Source organism: Ranitomeya imitator, chromosome 4 (assembly GCF_032444005.1).
Source record: "Ranitomeya imitator isolate aRanImi1 chromosome 4, aRanImi1.pri, whole genome shotgun sequence".
NCBI classification, from domain to species: Eukaryota; Metazoa; Chordata; class Amphibia; order Anura; family Dendrobatidae; genus Ranitomeya; species Ranitomeya imitator.
The window spans coordinates 718,899,226-718,914,164 of record NC_091285.1 but is presented as its reverse complement, the minus strand read 5'-3'; the positions used below and the strand labels follow the sequence as shown (position 1 = coordinate 718,914,164).

The 14,939-nt window shown below is 52.4% G+C and overlaps 1 protein-coding gene across 3 annotated transcripts in view; it reads right to left on the bottom strand.

The window, feature by feature from the left end:
* Positions 1 to 2,725: 2,725 nt before the first annotated feature.
* GIGYF1 (GRB10 interacting GYF protein 1) overlaps positions 2,726 to 14,939 on the bottom strand; it is a 53,693-nt gene continuing 41,479 nt past the window's right edge. For 2 of the 3 annotated variants that reach the window (XM_069767546.1, XM_069767547.1), the window contains 14 exons: positions 14,760 to 14,899; positions 14,532 to 14,682; positions 14,219 to 14,385; positions 13,894 to 13,985; positions 10,455 to 10,550; positions 9,985 to 10,085; positions 9,818 to 9,900; positions 9,599 to 9,727; positions 9,353 to 9,523; positions 9,109 to 9,272; positions 8,473 to 8,621; positions 7,232 to 7,386; positions 7,003 to 7,132; positions 2,726 to 6,897 (listed from right to left, as the gene is read on the bottom strand). In XM_069767546.1, coding sequence (XP_069623647.1) covers positions 6,845 to 6,897; positions 7,003 to 7,132; positions 7,232 to 7,386; positions 8,473 to 8,621; positions 9,109 to 9,272; positions 9,353 to 9,523; positions 9,599 to 9,727; positions 9,818 to 9,900; positions 9,985 to 10,085; positions 10,455 to 10,550; positions 13,894 to 13,985; positions 14,219 to 14,385; positions 14,532 to 14,682; positions 14,760 to 14,899 — 1,781 coding nt within the window. In that variant the 3' untranslated portion in view covers positions 2,726 to 6,844. The remainder of the gene's footprint in view (positions 6,898 to 7,002; positions 7,133 to 7,231; positions 7,387 to 8,472; positions 8,622 to 9,108; positions 9,273 to 9,352; positions 9,524 to 9,598; positions 9,728 to 9,817; positions 9,901 to 9,984; positions 10,086 to 10,454; positions 10,551 to 13,893; positions 13,986 to 14,218; positions 14,386 to 14,531; positions 14,683 to 14,759; positions 14,900 to 14,939) is intronic. The other variant, XM_069767549.1, reaches the window with a different exon arrangement.

Below are 14,939 nucleotides of genomic sequence, written 5' to 3'. Positions count from 1 at the left end.
AAATATTCTCCAGGTATTCACTCCGGCACTCTCTTACCACCAGAAGCGTTGGATACTAATCTACGAGTGCCCTGAGCTTTTGCGCTCTTAATAACACTTGTTTCCGCGTTCTACAAGGTGGAACGCACGCCGAGATGCCCCCGGATCTGACGTCACCTTACCTGCGCCTGACACCGGAAGTACTGCTCAGGTCTAATGATCTTACTTCCGCGTTCCACACTGTGGAACGCACGCTGCTGCTGCTGGCGCCAGATCTCTTGCAGCTCCTCTTCTCCTGGCGCCCGAACCGAGAGCCCCACCCGGGAGGAAGCGGTTCAACCCAGGAGCTCTTCCGCTCGACTGGTCTCTTGGCAGAGGGACTCCCCACCGGGAAGTTTCTGCCTGGGGCTTAGTGTTGCGGGGGAAGGTTATTGGCGTTAGTCGCACGATCCCCCGAGCCCTCCGGACTGGTGAGTCTTCACGCTTGCATAGTGCTGCATCCTCGTGTCTCCCTCCATGTAGGGACAGGAAAAAACACTGAAAAGGGGGGTGGAGTGGGACCTTTTAACCTTTCGTGTTGTGTTTCCTGTCCCTGCAAGGAGGAGGAGGACGTCCTCCCAATGTGCTGTCAGGGGGATGTCCTGGAAAACATGATGTATACAATTACATAAAGTAAAAGGGATAACAAAATAAACTTACCAAACCTGGTCACAGAAATGGCTCAGATTAGCAGAGGGAGGTACTCCAGATTTGGAAAATGGACACACAACGAACTAGGTCTTCCCAAAATGACAAAGACCAAATTCAGTTTCTGTATTTTATTAGCCCTTAGGTTACGCCTACACACCGTCCCTTGATGAGCTTATGTGGAGGATTGTGGGATGTGCTGGGTCTGTTAACATTTAAGGAGATCCCCGACTTTCAGGGTATCTTCGACCCTGGGGATTCTGAGCAGGATATATCATCATTTATCGTAATTTTACTTTAGAGACCAAATATGACCTGGTTAACATCATTTATCGGACTGTTATGAATGCGTTCCATTCGTCCCTTCGTTATGACTTCAAAAATGTATATCCCATAAATATCAGATAAATGCAGACCTCAATATTCATTCACAACCACTGGAACATCTGCAGTCTGTGGTTTATGAAAACCCTATGCCTGGGAAAGCATGCTTCATCCATGGTAAACAAATTTCAGAATGGATGTCAGTTTCTTTTCACTTCCCCATATGTTCAATGTGAAGGCCTACTTCACAAGGTTAAACGTCAGTTCTTTCCTCTTCACTGGAGAGGTCTGTATTTCGACAGTGATGGTGGCATTTACGTGAGGGAAGCTGCTCACATTTTGAGTCAGAAACCAATTGTCCAGACGAGAAATACTCTTTGATCTCTGAGGATCAGCAGTAACTTTCTTGAAGACCAAAGGGATGAAGGCCGACCACAAGGGAGGGTGGTGAATTGAAAACAAGGGACTAAGTGCCCTAAGAATAGTGCGACCCTAAGAAATTCTCCTGGGATCTCAAAATCAGAATGTGATTTAACAGCAGGAAATCTTGCTGGAGGACAGAGATGATCGAAGGAGTGAAAACTTAGTAACACCTTATTAATTCCATATTTCTGGCTGGAAACCTCGCCGAGCGATGGCGGGTCCATCATTACTCGTGTTCTTGAATTAATGTTCTATTAAGCCTAAACATGAAGTGGCTGTATGACCCGGTTATGTGGAAATCCATTTCTTGGATTCTGCAGGAGCTTAGGAAATTTATGGAGTGGTGGCTCTTACCGATGTAGAGCCAAGAATGTGAGATTCACACCTATATCAATAATTGGGGCTATTATATTTCATCTGTAATAACCCTGTCTTAGACAAAGAAAGTCTCATGTGCTTGGGCGGCTTCTAACCAGTTAGGGCCATAAAACTTCACAGTTGGGGCTGCCAGCCCACCAGCATCACCTTGCACGGAGTGTGTAGCTGGAGGGGAAAGAGAGCTGTACGGGGGGGAATCGTGGCTGCAGCATGACAGTCACAAAAACAAGATGTAGCAGGGTTCAGAAAGACTGTTATTTCATGACAAATTAGTAACTCGACAATCAGGAATTGGCACACAACCCAATCTCGCCCTTCTGACTGACACCGATGTGAAAGGAGAGCGAAGAGACATCTAGCCTCAAAAAAACCCCACTCGAAACCTTCACCACCGGAGAGCAGTTATACATCACATCCCAAGAAAGCAAGTTCCTCCTGGGCGGGGTAGTCATAAATGTCTGATATCCTAATGTAGCCCTTTCATGCTGCCTGTAATATATGTGGAAATCAATCATTCCAGGGAGAACCGAGCTTATTTCTTTTTGCAGACTTTCTTTTAAAACTTTCACGTCCGGCCTCTCTACGACCCCAACTGACATGGACACTCCTGGATACCCGGACTGACTTGGGCACCCCATGGATGTCCAGCCTCTCTGGTAATCCCCCTACACGCCCAGACAATGGCAACACCTGGACGTCCGGCCTCTTTGGGACACCTTGGATTGATGTGCGCACCCCTGGACATCTGTCCTCTCTGGGGGCCGTGCTCTGCAAGTTATAACCTGCTCAGCCGGTGACTGGGTATGGGGGTTTGTACTGTGATTGGCAGCGCCTGCTACAATGGAAAGCACTAGCCCCCGGGCCGTCCCGCTGGATCCATGGCAGCAGTGACCACCCCGATCCCCCAACAGCAGAGAACACACACAGCCTCTCCTCCTTTGTACAGTCAGATTTATTGTCACATTTTCTACGTTGGGCAAATACATAGGCGACAGCTTAATATCTGCACAGAGAAGCTTTTTATTCATCATAGTGGTAACTGCTCCATCATAGAGAATACAACAGCGCCATCCTGTGGTCATGAGAAAAAACCTAAACAAATGCTTCCTAGCCTCCAACCGACCCACCGAGACCTATGTGGTTCGTGTTGCCAACGTGAATTGAGTCCCAGGGCGGCCGCTGCTGTCGTCCTATCTCTACACCTAGCGCGATATATATTTCTGGAACGCTCCACCTCTGATCACCATTCTCCAGGTTTATCCCTATGCCTGCCACTATATATTTCTGCAGCGCTCCACCTCTGATCACCATTCCCCATGTTTATCCCTACGCCTGCCACTATATTTCTGCAGCGCTTCTCCTCTGATCACTGTTCTCCAGGATTATCCCTACGCCTGCCACTATATTTCTGCAGCGCTTCTCCTCTGATCACCATTCCCCATGTTTATCCCTACGCCTCGCACTATATTTCTGCAGCGCTCCTCCTCTGATCACTGTTCTCCAGGATTATCCCTACGCCTCGCACTATATTTCTGCAGCGCTCCTCCTCTGATCACTGTTCTCCAGGTTTATCCCTACGCCTGGCACTATATATTTCTGCAGGGCTCCACCTCGGATCACCATTCTCCAGGTTTATCCCTATGCCTCGCACTATATATTTCTGCAGCGCTCCTCCTCTGATCACCGTTCTCCAGGATTATCCCTACGCCTGGCACTATATATTTCAGCAGCGCTCCACCTCTGATCACCATTCTCCAGGTTTATCCCTATGCCTCGCACTATATATTTCTGCAGCGCTCCTCCTCTGATCACCGTTCTCCAGGATTATCCCTACGCCTGGCACTATATATTTCAGCAGCGCTCCACCTCTGATCACCATTCTCCAGGTTTATCCCTACACCTGGCACTATATATTTCAGCAGCGCTCCACCTCTGATCACCATTCTCAAGGTTTATCCCTACACCTGGCACTATATATTTCTGCAGCGCTCCACCTCTGATCACCATTTTCCAGGTTTAATGTACAAAAGAAAAAAAAAAGAAAAAAAATTAAATGACTTTGCTCTATGTTCTATTTTTTTGCTTGTAATTTACATCAAGTCTTCCTATACTCCAGTCACATCCAGTGCTGCAGACACATATCTACTGGCTTCCTGTGAAGGCTGCAGAGTGCAGCCTGCTGCGCTGCATTATGGGAGATATGGTGTTTTTACCAGGCACTGTATGGTTAAAAAAAAAACAAAAAAAACAAAACTAAACACTACATCCCACACGATGCGACACAGCAGAGAGGGATTGGTGCTCGGCTGCCACGTGTTTGACTGCAGCTCCGGTAGTGACTAGAGTAGGCCACTGTCCATAGAGCTTTAACACTCAGGATAAGTCGCTACATGGAGCGGCGAGGGTCTTGTAAAATAAGCGGACTACCGGAGGCTGCGGCTATCCCTCCGTCCGCCCCCTAGTCTGGACCCGTCATAAGCAGAGGGGTGTACATACTAACTGGACCACAGTGAGCCCAGTGACGGGACTCGCGGTGAGCAGCGGAGCCGACTTGCGAGCAGGTAAAGCTAATTCTGTTCACGTCAACCTTTTTTTTTTTCTCTTTTTAATACTGAAATAAGGCAAAAATATCACAAAAAAAAAAAAAAAAACCTTAAAGACGCATTAACCAGGCAAAATAGCAGTAGAGAGTGAACGCGGGCGTACGCCATAAGACGTACGGAGATGGAGACAGACCCCCGGATTATAGGACGGACAGGAGCGCCCAGAACCCGGGGGCCACACATCCAGGGGCAGATACAGTCACACAGCCGACAGCCCGGCCCTGGGAGCGTACCTGCCCTAGGTCTGTAAGCAGGAGCGGGGGTCCGCGGCACAGCATTGCGGTGCGCAACCCCCCGGCTCATCCGTACAGACGTCATATGCACACATTATACATTCAGCACAATATACGAGAATTATATACAAGCAGTGGGGGCGTCACCGAGCGCAGGGGCCTCACAGTACACGACCCCCAGAAAGCAAGGGCACCGAGTATATACACGTGGCCCCCCCACGATGGCGGGGGCCAGGAGCAGCGGACGCGCTGGATACCAGCTCCTGCCCGAATACATTCGTGTGGTGATTGGAAACATGAAGCCCACAGCAAACATCAGACGCTTTTCTTCCGCTTTAGGCAAACTAGCGTTTTGTTTTTGTTTTTTTCCTTTGAAGTCCTATGTACACAGTATAGCTCCAGAAAGTTTGCAAGTTTTATTTTTTTTTTGGAGGGTGGGGTGTGAGACATGAAGGTCCCCTCATCCCTGGCCCCCGGAAGTCCTAACAATGTCCAGCGGCCTTGGTCAGCCTTTAAACACTGCTTTGTCGGAGCGCACCTCCTGGAAGGGTTCACGTTGTGATGTTCCCCCACTGGTGGGCACAAGTCTCTCAGCCGGTCCACAGATAAACCCTTTTAGCTTGTTAGAAGGTGGCACTCCTGAAGTTATTGTAGAGACCCACGGCTTCCCGACTGCCGGAGAAGCTCCTGAAGAAGGGTCGTAGAAGCTGGTCCCGTCTGCTCCGCAGAGCGGCGGCGGCGGTGTCAATATTAAGGCAACGGCACCGTACACGCCCAAAGCTAAGTCGTCTCTTCCTCCGGACCCTTGGGAAAGTCTGTCCGAGGGGGTCCGCCATCTCCGACATTGGTGTCCACTTCGGGACAGTTTGTAAACAAAAGCAGAATAAAAAAAAAACAAAACATTAAACCGAGGAGGAAGGGAGAACACAAACAGGTCTGAGAAGTCAGGGGTAAGAACAGGTACCGGCTCCTCAAGACAACAAAAATTAAAAAAAAAAACAGGTTAATAAAAAGTCACACAGAAGGCAAAGGTGCAAATCCTCCAAATAAACACTGAAAGGCCCAAAACTGGGGAGCGGTCCGGTGCGGGGCCCCCAGACCGACGTGGCCGAGGGCCCCAAGTCCTGGCGTCCAGTAATGCTCCATATGCTGCGTCCTTCATGGGCATCTTCTATTGAAAAGTAAGTGCATCCTTTATGAGCAGAAGGGAAAATAGCACAATTTTAACAGTTCAAAAAAGGGATCGGGGCTTCTTTTTTTTTTTCTTTTTTTTTTCAGCTGTTTTTGTAAGAAAAAAAAATCACAACATTTTACATCTGTGCAAAAAATAACCATTAAAAATGCAGATTCCCCCCCCTTCAAAATTGCTAAGTGCATTCTTCAAGTTTTGATGGATTAACCCCCCTTCGACCCTCCCCAATACGACAGGGAACTCAAAGCAGAGCGTTGTCATTTTGCAAGAAGCGCTGAAAACTTTTTTTTTCTTTGTTTTTAATTCCTTATTTTTTTTTATTATTTTTCTTCTTTTTTTTAGGTTTTTTTTTCTCTTTATTCTTATTTTATTTTTTTTAAACAAAAATATATTTAGCAAAAAAAAAAATATTTTTTTGAGGAAAGTGTATTTGGCTGTATTTCTTCTTTTCCCAAAATAATATATATATATATTCATTTTTTTTTTTATATATTTTACCATATCCGTTGCCGGAATACTAAACTTTTTCATTCAAAAAAAAAAAAGAAAAGAAAATGTAAAAAACAAAACAAAAACTCCAAAATCAGAAACTGTCACGTTAAAAAAAAATACAACTTAAGAAATTAAAGAAAGTCAAAAATCCAAAAGGTACATTTCTAACAAACAGTCAAAGGTCAATAAATCCAGTTCACCCTTCTTTCGGGTTTTTTTTTTTTTTTTAATTTTCTTAGTTAAAAAAAAAAAAAAGAAAAAAAAAGAAAATTAGATTTTTGATCAGTTTCTGTAAAGTGCATTTTTTAAGGTGCTTTAAAATGAGTGCATTATGTTTAGGGGAGTGGGGGAGGGAACGCAGGCGCTCTCCCCCCTCCCTGGCTCTGGGTGGGATTACACCCACCCCCTCCTTTTCTAAGTCTCTGCCCCCCCTCCTGTGGAGGGAAGGGTAAAGTTTGCAGTGCAGTACACCTGCCGAAAACAAGAGAAGTCGGCGGCTTAGGTAAAGATGGCGTCAGAGGAAGACGAGCGCCTCAGTAGTCGTCGATAGCTTCCATCTCGTTAGGAGAGCCATGCAGGGAGTAACCTGGGGGCAAACACAGAAATCATCACTATAGCAGGGACTGGAGGCGGCGTCATGGCAGCTCCTCCAGCAATATGGGGGCAGGGGCTGCAGGACCACCATACCTACCCAGTATGCTGGGGTCTGAGTGTAACATGTGAATCCGCCTCTTCATCTTGCTGCTCTGGACGTCATATCCGCTGCTCGGCTTGGAATTCTGTGGTGGTGGAAACATGGAGGGCGCTAACCAGGCGGCTTCCTGCAGGGGCAGAGGGCGAGGCATCATGGCGTCACATGGCTGCTCCTCACCTTACATAGTGCTGTGAACACAGCTCTGGGAGTGACTGGAGGACCCTACCTGCTGACGTTGGCTGGCTTTGTACTTTGCTCGTCGTTCCAAGAACTGTTTAGCGAATTCTTTGGCTTCAAGTGTTTCCCCAAGACAGGAGCGGATGTAATCATGGACGTCGTACGGAGACTCCAGTTCCTTCAGGAAGGCCACTAAAGTGGGGACTGTGAAGAGGACACAGGGGGAGTCGGCGCGGGGTGGCCACAGAGGGGAAGTCGGCGAGGGGGCGCCCGCTGAGGGGAAGTCGGCGAGGGGGCGCCCGCTGAGGGGAAGTCGGCGAGGGGGCGGCCACTGAGGGGAAGTCGGCGAGGGGGCGGCCACTGAGGGGAAGTCGGCGAGGGGGCGGCCACTGAGGGGAAGTCGGCGAGGGGGCGCCCGCTGAGGGGAAGTCGGCGAGGGGGCGCCCGCTGAGGGGAAGTCGGCGAGGGGGCGCCCGCTGAGGGGAAGTCGGCGAGGGGGCGGCCCCTGAGGGGAAGTCGGCGAGGGGGCGGCCACTGAGGGGAAGTCGGCGAGGGGGCGGCCACTGAGGGGAAGTCGGCGAGGGGGCGGCCACTGAGGGGAAGTCGGCGAGGGGGCGGCCACTGAGGGGAAGTCGGCGAGGGGGCGGCCACTGAGGGGAAGTCGGCGAGGGGGCGGCCACTGAGGGGAAGTCGGCGAGGGGGCGGCCACTGAGGGGAAGTCGGCGAGGGGGCGGCCACTGAGGGGAAGTCGGCGAGGGGGCGGCCACTGAGGGGAAGTCGGCGAGGGGGCGCCCACTGAGGGGAAGTCGGCGAGGGGGCGCCCACTGAGGGGAAGTCGGCGAGGGGGCGGCCACTGAGGGGAAGTCGGCGAGGGGGCGGCCACTGAGGGGAAGTCGGCGAGGGGGCGGCCACTGAGGGGAAGTCGGCGAGGGGGCGGCCACTGAGGGGAAGTCGGCGAGGGGGCGGCCACTGAGGGGAAGTCGGCGAGGGGGCGGCCACTGAGGGGAAGTCGGCGAGGGGGCGGCCACTGAGGGGAAGTCGGCGAGGGGGCGGCCACTGAGGGGAAGTCGGCGAGGGGGCGGCCACTGAGGGGAAGTCGGCGAGGGGGCGGCCACTGAGGGGAAGTCGGCGAGGGGGCGGCCACAGAGGGGAGTCGGCGAGGGGACGGCCAGAGGGTAGTCAGAGGGGCGGCGACGGTGCAGCCACAGGGGAGTCAGCGCGGCCACAGAAGGTGTTGGCACGGTGCGGCCACAGAGGGCACGGGGAGAGCACAGAGCAGCAGGATCTCACCGTCCAGGTTGTTGGATGTGTTCAGGATGTGTAACATTTGCTCGCACCACTGAGTGAACCCGTCTGAAGGCTTAATTCCCTGCAGTAGTTTCAGGAGCTTCTCCTCGTCATCTGTTTTCTTGCGCCGGGCAGAAGCAGAATAAGAGTCGCTGGGGGGTGAAAGAAACGATTCAGGGTTGAAGGGGGACCGGTGGATGGAGCAAAATACAAGTTATGGGAAGGGGGGATGGAGAGGGGGAAACAACACACCGGGAGGGGTGGGGGGGTGCTGGGGCAAGTGACAAACAGGATTACAGGGGAGGAGGTTAGGGGGCGAATAAGAGAAGCGACAGACAGGTTTGAGGGGGGAGGGAACACACATGACTCTGGGAAAAGGGATGGGGTGGTACTATGCACTCCGGGGGCCAAGTGGAGAGACACACTTGGAGGGGTGGGGGACGTTAAACGACATGCAGAGCTCTGGGGGTTGGCTGTGGTGTAGCGACACACGGGGTATGTTCCGGGGAGGTGGGTGTAGGGGGAGCGACCCAGGGTCCCGCGAGGGAATTATAGCGGCCCAGGCCAGGGTTCGGGGGACGGGGGGAGCGGTACACGGTCTGACACAATATGGCTGCACGGGAAGAGGGCAGTACTCACGTCAGTGATGGGCTACTTCTGCTGTTCCTTAGGCCTCTGCTACTCGCCCCAGTTTTGACACTTTCCTCCCAGGGGCTCTTCTCCAGCCCACCCCACAGAGATCCTGAGTCAGACCCCCACTGTGAGGGAATGATGGGGGCACCAGACATCCCAAGACCTCCATGCTGTGAAGAAGGGCAATAAAGTCAATACAGCCGCCACATCCATACGCCGCATTCATCCACTACATCCACCCACAACCCACCGTCCTTGACGACTGCGCTCTCTGCTTCAGCATCTGCCCCTCACGCTCCTGCATTTCCAGCATGGCTTTGATAGAGACCCCTTTGCCGTGAGCAGCCCACATCGGTGATGAGGAGGACGACTGCCCGCTCTGCTGGATCAGTTTCAGAAGCAGCTCTTGCTGTTGACGACACTGGAGAAAGCAGAGTGGTCAGGACCTCGGTGTAGGAAAGCTCCAGGGTCCGGGGAGAGAATGCGGACCACTCACCTGCTTCCTCCTGTACATCTCCTCCTCATCCCGGCGCTTCTGCTCCTCCTGGCGCCGCTTCTCCTCTCTCCTCTTCCTTTCCTCCTCCTCTCTCTTGGCCCTGAGTTCTGCTTCTCTACGCTCCTGCAACTGAGAGGCACGTTATCAGCACCTGCGCTGCCCCCCACGCCCGATGTGCTGCCCCCCACGCCCGACTTGTCCACGTGCAGACATCGATACCTTCTGTTGCAGTTGCAGCTGCTCCAATATTGGCCCCTGAGATACGGCAGTCACTGGCAGGTCCCACAGAGCGGAGTCCCCACCTGGCAGAGGACAAGAGGCTTAATGACTGGAGGGCAGAACCCAAACCCCCCGGGCAGACGTCACAACAGAGCGGCGCCACTTACCTGCTGCCGATGTATTTGAGGTATTCAGATCCCACAAGGATCCAGTGTCTGGCACAGAGAGAGATCGGTTCATAGCGGGGAGGAGGGCAGCATCGGACCCCCTGCAGGATAGCACAGAACAGTGGCGCTAAGAGACAGACGTCCAGAAACATAAACCACGAGAAGAGGACAGTGTAGGGAGGAAGTAGGGATCAAGCAAGGGAGATACTCCTGTCTGTCCTGCGTGTACCTGGATCGGTGCCGTGCTCAGTCTTAGACTTCTACTGTGGGGGGCTTTACAAGCAGCTGACTGACACTACCCCCATCATGCTCTATGGGGTGCATGCAGATTACTAGCGCCCACATGCAGAACATTTATCCAACCCGTCAGTGCCCAGGTCAGTCCGTTTCCATAACAGAAGGCGTCAGTCACTGACTAATGTCTGAATGGGGAGTAGTACTGGGCCTGACGGGTGGAAGGAGGACACTACCTGGATTTTGAGGGGTTCAGTTGCTGGAGAAACAGTGTCAACTGCTGCTGTTGCTGAGCGGTTAGATCACTGGCTTTCTGCTGAGAGTACTGCTGCCTGCAGGCGACACGAGCATTAGAGTGATCTGCGGGAAAAGCCTATGCTGCAGGAAGTAATGGAGCACAGATGATGTGCGGGAAGAGCCTATGCTGCAGGAAGTAATGGAGCACAGATGATGTGCGGGAAGAGGCTATGCTGCAGGAAGTAATGGAGCACAGATGATGTGCGGGAAGAGCCTATGCTGCAGGAAGTAATGGAGCACAGATGATGTGCGGGAAGAGGCTATGCTGCAGGAAGTAATGGAGCACAGATGATGTGCGGGAAGAGGCTATGCTGCAGGAAGTAATGGAGCACAGATGATGTGCGGGAAGAGCCTATGCTGCAGGAAGTAATGGAGCACAGATGATGTGCGGGAAGAGCCTATACTGCAGGAAGTAATGGAGCACAGATGATGTGCGGGAAGAGGCTATGCTGCAGGAAGTAATGGAGCACAGATGATGTGCGGGAAGAGCCTATGCTGCAGGAAGTAATGGAGCACAGATGATGTGCGGGAAGAGCCTATGCTGCAGGAAGTAATGGAGCACAGATGATGTGCGGGAAGAGCCTATGCTGCAGGAAGTAATGGAGCACAGATGATGTGCGGGAAGAGCCTATGCTGCAGGAAGTAATGGAGCACAGATGATGTGCGGGAAGAGCCTATGCTGCAGGAAGTAATGGAGCACAGATGATGTGCGGGAAGAGCCTATGCTGCAAGAAGTAATGGAGCACAGATGATGTGCGGGAAGAGCCTATGCTGCAGGAAGTAATGGAGCACAGATGATGTGCGGGAAGAGCCTATGGTGCAGGAAGTAATGGAGCACAGATGATGTGCGGGAAGAGCCTATGCTGCAGGAAGTAATGGAGCACAGATGATGTGCGGGAAGAGGCTATGCTGCAGGAAGTAATGGAGCACAGATGATGTGCGGGAAGAGCCTATGCTGCAGGAAGTAATGGAGCACAGATGATGTGCGGGAAGAGCCTATGCTGCAGGAAGTAATGGAGCACAGATGATGTGCGGGAAGAGGCTATGCTGCAGGAAGTAATGGAGCACAGATGATGTGCGGGAAGAGGCTATGCTGCAGGAAGTAATGGAGCACAGATGATGTGCGGGAAGAGCCTATGCTGCAGGAAGTAATGGAGCACAGATGATGTGCGGGAAGAGCCTATGCTGCAGGAAGTAATGGAGCACAGATGATGTGCGGGAAGAGCCTATGCTGCAGGAAGTAATGGAGCACAGATGATGTGCGGGAAGAGCCTATGCTGCAGGAAGTAATGGAGCACAGATGATGTGCGGGAAGAGCCTATGCTGCAGGAAGTAATGGAGCACAGATGATGTGCGGGAAGAGCCTATGCTGCAAGAAGTAATGGAGCACAGATGATGTGCGGGAAGAGCCTATACTGCAGGAAGTAATGGAGCACAGATGATGTGCGGGAAGAGCCTATGCTGCAGGAAGTAATGGAGCACAGATGATGTGCGGGAAGAGCCTATACTGCAGGAAGTAATGGAGCACAGATGATGTGCGGGAAGAGCCTATGCTGCAGGAAGTAATGGAGCACAGATGATGTGCGGGAAGAGCCTATGCTGCAGGAAGTAATGGAGCACAGATGATGTGCGGGAAGAGCCTATGCTGCAGGAGGTAATGGAGCACAGATGATGCGCGGGAAGAGCCTATGCTGCAGGAAGTAATGGAGCACAGATGATGCGCGGGTAGAGGCTATGCTGCAGGAAGTAATGGAGCACAGATGATGTGCGGGAAGAGGCTATGCTGCAGGAAGTAATGGAGCACAGATGATGTGCGGGAAGAGCCTATGCTGCAGGAAGTAATGGAGCACAGATGATGTGCGGGAAGAGCCTATGCTGCAGGAAGTAATGGAGCACAGATGATGTGCGGGAAGAGCCTATGCTGCAGGAAGTAATGGAGCACAGATGATGTGCGGGAAGAGCCTATGCTGCAGGAAGTAATGGAGCACAGATGATGTGCGGGAAGAGCCTATGCTGCAGGAAGTAATGGAGCACAGATGATGTGAGGGAAGAGCCTATGCTGCAAGAAGTAATGGAGCACAGATGATGTGCGGGAAGAGCCTATGCTGCAGGAAGTAATGGAGCACAGATGATGTGCGGGAAGAGCCTAAGCTGCAGGAAGTAATGGAGCACAGATGATGTGCGGGAAGAGCCTATGCTGCAAGAAGTAATGGAGCACAGATGATGTGCGGGAAGAGCCTATGCTGCAGGAAGTAATGGAGCACAGATGATGTGCGGGAAGAGCCTATGCTGCAGGAAGTAATGGAGCACAGATGATGTGCCGGAAGAGCCTATGCTGCAGGAAGTAATGGAGCACAGATGATGTGCGGGAAGAGCCTATGCTGCAGGAAGTAATGGAGCACAGATGATCTGCGGGAAGAGCCTAAGCTGCAGGAAGTAATGGAGCACAGATGATGTGCGGGAAGAGCCTATGCTGCAGGAAGTAATGGAGCACAGATGATGTGCCGGAAGAGCCTGTGCTGCAGGAAGTAATGGAGCACAGATGATGTGCGGGAAGAGCCTAAGCTGCAGGAAGTAATGGAGCACAGATGATGTGCGGGAAGAGCCTATGCTGCAGGAAGTAATGGAGCACAGATGATGTGCGGGAAGAGCCTATGCTGCAGGAAGTAATGGAGCACAGATGATCTGCGGGAAGAGTCTGTGCTGCAGGAAGTAATGGAGCACAGATGATGTGCCGGAAGAGCCTGTGCTGCAGGAAGTAATGGAGCACAGATGATGTGCGGGAAGAGCCTAAGCTGCAGGAAGTAATGGAGCACAGATGATGTGCGGGAAGAGCCTATGCTGCAGGAAGTAATGGAGCACAGATGATGTGCGGGAAGAGCCTATGCTGCAGGAAGTAATGGAGCACAGATGATGTGCGGGAAGAGCCTAAGCTGCAGGAAGTAATGGAGCACAGATGATGTGCGGGAAGAGCCTATGCTGCAAGAAGTAATGGAGCACAGATGATGTGCGGGAAGAGCCTATGCTGCAGGAAGTAATGGAGCACAGATGATGTGCGGGAAGAGCCTATGCTGCAAGAAGTAATGGAGCACAGATGATGTGCCGGAAGAGCCTGTGCTGCAGGAAGTAATGGAGCACAGATGATGTGCGGGAAGAGCCTATGCTGCAGGAAGTAATGGAGCACAGATGATGTGCGGGAAGAGCCAATGCTGCAGGAAGTAAAGCGGGATAGTGGAAAACGGCAACAGTGAGGGTAGAAAAGGTAAAATGTGAAAGGTAAAAGGAATTATAGAGATGAACATTAGGCAGGAAGCCATGCACAAGAGAAGGAAAATCCGGGCGTACGACAAGAGCAAGCACACGTTCTAGCGGCATTACCTGCTGATGAGCTGCAGCAAGTACTGATGTTGCATCTGCTGATACAAAGCTAATTCCTGCTGTTTTTTCAGGCACTGCTGATCAATGTTACCCTAGAAATTAGAAAAGATGCGTTACAGCCCCTGCTGGGGGCGCTCTAGCCGCAGGGAAGGAGGCTGCATGAGTTTCTGCATATCGCACGTCACAGGATAACGGGCTAGGCTCTGCCACATCAGCATCCAGCAGAGAGCAGCCGGACGGCTCGCTGCGAGGGCAGATAATCCGACTGTCCAACACTGGGCACAAGCAGGGAGCAGAGGAAGCCGGATAAATGCACAGAACTCACCAGCAGGGGCGGCGGAGAAGGTCCTGGGGCAAATGGTACCCGACCCCACATCTTGATGACCTCACCCAGCGGCTGAAAGCCCTCGTCACAGCCTCTCTTCACCAGGAGAGACATGGTGAAGTATCCTGCCTGGCACCACTCCGCCATCTCTTGTGTACTGAACGGACCTGCAGGCGGCAGAAAGGGAAGGTGGTCAGATCGGAGCAGCGGTGTGTGACGCTGGTGTGCGGGCCATGGTCAGCAGTGGATGCAGCAGAAGTATGATCCCGTCATGTATGCCGCCCCATCCTCCACTGTTGGACGCAGCGGGCACCTTGGATCTCCCCCTGAGGGTCCTTGTAGAACCATTTCATGGCGGCCTCGTGGGACAGGGGCAGCGCAGCAGCACTATGGGAGCGGCTGGAGGAGAAGCCGTCTTCTTCTAGGGAGGAATCTTGCAAGGAAGCCACCAACTTCTCGGCCTCCTGTGAAGGACACAGAGGGGACATGGTGAGGTCAAGCCGGCCAGGCACAGCGATGGCGGCGGCGGGGAGACACCTACCTGCTGGAGATGTTTCATGCCCTCGTCCTCTTCCGGATCCCCCACAGAAAATTCAGTAGCAGCAACTGTGGGGGGAGAAGGAGGGGTCGGCAGAGAGGAAAGTGGGGAGACGGAGGAAGGAACAAAGGCTCCAGGGTTTACTACAAGACAAAAGAGGAACATAGTGTAGGTGGTCATCAG